The sequence below is a fragment of the Saimiri boliviensis genome, chromosome 14 (genome assembly GCF_048565385.1).
Source record: "Saimiri boliviensis isolate mSaiBol1 chromosome 14, mSaiBol1.pri, whole genome shotgun sequence".
NCBI classification, from domain to species: domain Eukaryota; kingdom Metazoa; phylum Chordata; class Mammalia; order Primates; family Cebidae; genus Saimiri; species Saimiri boliviensis.
The window spans coordinates 3,034,134-3,036,211 of record NC_133462.1 but is presented as its reverse complement, the minus strand read 5'-3'; the positions used below and the strand labels follow the sequence as shown (position 1 = coordinate 3,036,211).

At 40.7% G+C, this 2,078-nt stretch overlaps 1 protein-coding gene across 1 annotated transcript; it reads left to right on the top strand.

Moving 5' to 3' along the window:
• The first annotated feature begins 204 nt into the window (after positions 1 to 204).
• Positions 205 to 1,696, top strand: LOC120362712 (ret finger protein-like 4A). Its single transcript, XM_039465776.2, has 2 exons — positions 205 to 490; positions 987 to 1,696. Exons 1-2 carry the CDS (start codon positions 205 to 207, stop codon positions 1,565 to 1,567), a joined length of 867 nt encoding a protein of 288 aa, XP_039321710.2. The 3' UTR covers positions 1,568 to 1,696.
• Positions 1,697 to 2,078: the final 382 nt, after the last annotated feature.

Here is a 2,078-nt window from a genome sequence, read left to right as displayed (position 1 = left end):
GTATTACAGATATTAGAAGTTCAGGGCCTCAAGTCATTTACATTTGTATTTATGTTGTCTCTTCGTCACTAGTCGTAGTGATGGTAAGTGTCATACAATAACTCTCTGCATGTAAACACAAAAGGTCCCAAGCATGATCAGCTGCTCACTCAGCTCATGGAAATTCTAATACCACCCTCGATTTCTTTCCTACAGACATTTGCCATGGCTCAACACTTCAAGCAAGTAATTAGATGTCCTGTTTGTCTAAATGATCTTGAAGCGCCGGTGCAACTGAAATGTGGATATGCCTGCTGCCTCCAGTGCGTCAATTCACTGCAGAAGGAGCCCCACGGGGAAGGTGTACTATGCCCCTTATGCACTGTGGTGTCTCAGAAGGATGACATCAAGCCCAAGTACAAGCTGAGGGCACTGATTTCCATCATCAAGGAACTAGAGCCCAAGCTGAAATCTATTCTAAGGATGAACCCAAGGATGAAGAAGTTTCAAGGTAAGGAATCATACGACCTTCCACAACCCATAGAAAGCACTGGAAAAATAACTTTCAAACATTTCTTTAAATATGTGCGTTAGCAGAAGTCTGTCATCTACAATTTTTATGCTTCACAAACAGCAGTATGGAACTTCACCTTTGGGTACAGATTTTCATGGAACCTGCCAGTTGTACAGTCATTTGGAGAGATAGCGACTGTCTTTCCCTTCACGTATCTTATGTATTCAATGGAGAAAATGCTTATCCAATTATGCAATGACTTCATTCAAAAGGAATTTCTACTATGAATAAGGTGGATATGTTGTAGTTATTATATTCACGCATTCTATACATAAAATTTGACCTCATCCGGCAGCTAAACAGGAACATTTTGATTTGGGAAAGTAGAGTGAAAGAAGTAAAAGTGAACAGCATATTTAGGTGTTTGCAGTTAAGGGGCAGAGGGAATCTGTAGTGTGTGTCTTTGCTGAACTACTGGTTCTTCGTTCCACAGTGGAAATGATCTTGGATGTGGACACAGCCAGCAACTATCTTAGCATTTCTGAAGACCTGAGGAGCGTCCGATGTGGGGATTTCAAGCAGAACAGGAAAGAGCAGGCTGAAAGGTTCAGCTCCGCCCTGTGCGTCCTGGGGACCTCTCGCTTCACGTCTGGCCGCCACTACTGGGAGGTGGATGTGGGCACCAGCAAAATATGGGATGTGGGCATTTGCAAGGAGTCTGTGAATCGACAGGGGGACGTTGTACTTACTTCAGAACGCGGCTTCTGGACTGTGGGTTGCAGAAGAAGACAGATCTTTGCCGCCAGCACCATGCCTTTGACTTTTCTCTGGGTGAGCCCCCAGTTGCACAGAGTGGGGATTTACCTGGATGTGGGTATGCAGTCCGTTTCCTTTTATAATGTTAGCGATGGGTGCCATATCTACACATTCAACGACATTCCTGTTGTCGAGCCTCTGCGTCCATTTTTTTCTCATAAACGTGAAACTCAAGATGATCAGAGCTCCCTGAGTATCTGTCCTGTGATCAATCCAGATAGTGCCAGTCCACCAGTTTCTTCCGGGGAAAGGAAATAAACAATTGGACATAATCATCGATAGCAAGTTTCTATGCGACTGTAGCCAGAGCTAAGAACATTTCTGCCAGATACACATAGGTACCAAGGGAGAGAAGGGAAACATCAGTCATTTTGTAAACCACGAACAGAAAGCTATTATATTAATTAGGGGAAAATGACATTTTATGTATACAGTTTGTCATGTTTTCTTTGGGGCTTATGTTTATTCTTTTGTTCAATAAATATTTTGAAATTTCAAATTCATTTGTCAATATTTTCTATTTTCTGCAAGATCAATGTACTATGTGTTATGGAAGTAATTAACTAAATAATAATTCAAATGTGAGCCAACAGAGTATTTTTCAAATGACAAGAACTTATTTGAATACAGTAAATTTATATATATATGTCTATATATACAGTTTAACCCAACAAATAAACACTCACATTCAAGTGTACACTGAGTGTTTTTCAGAGTAGATATGTGGGGTCATAGACAAAACTCAATATTAAAATTGAAATAATATACA

Bases quoted from the DNA above. Each gene is read 5' to 3' on its own strand.
- LOC120362712 (XM_039465776.2), top strand. From the start codon at position 205: ATGGCTCAACACTTCAAGCAAGTAATTAGATGTCCTGTTTGTCTAAAT. The intron at 491-986 runs GTAAGGAATCAT...TTCGTTCCACAG, and splicing joins AAGGATGAAGAAGTTTCAAG to TGGAAATGATCTTGGATGTG.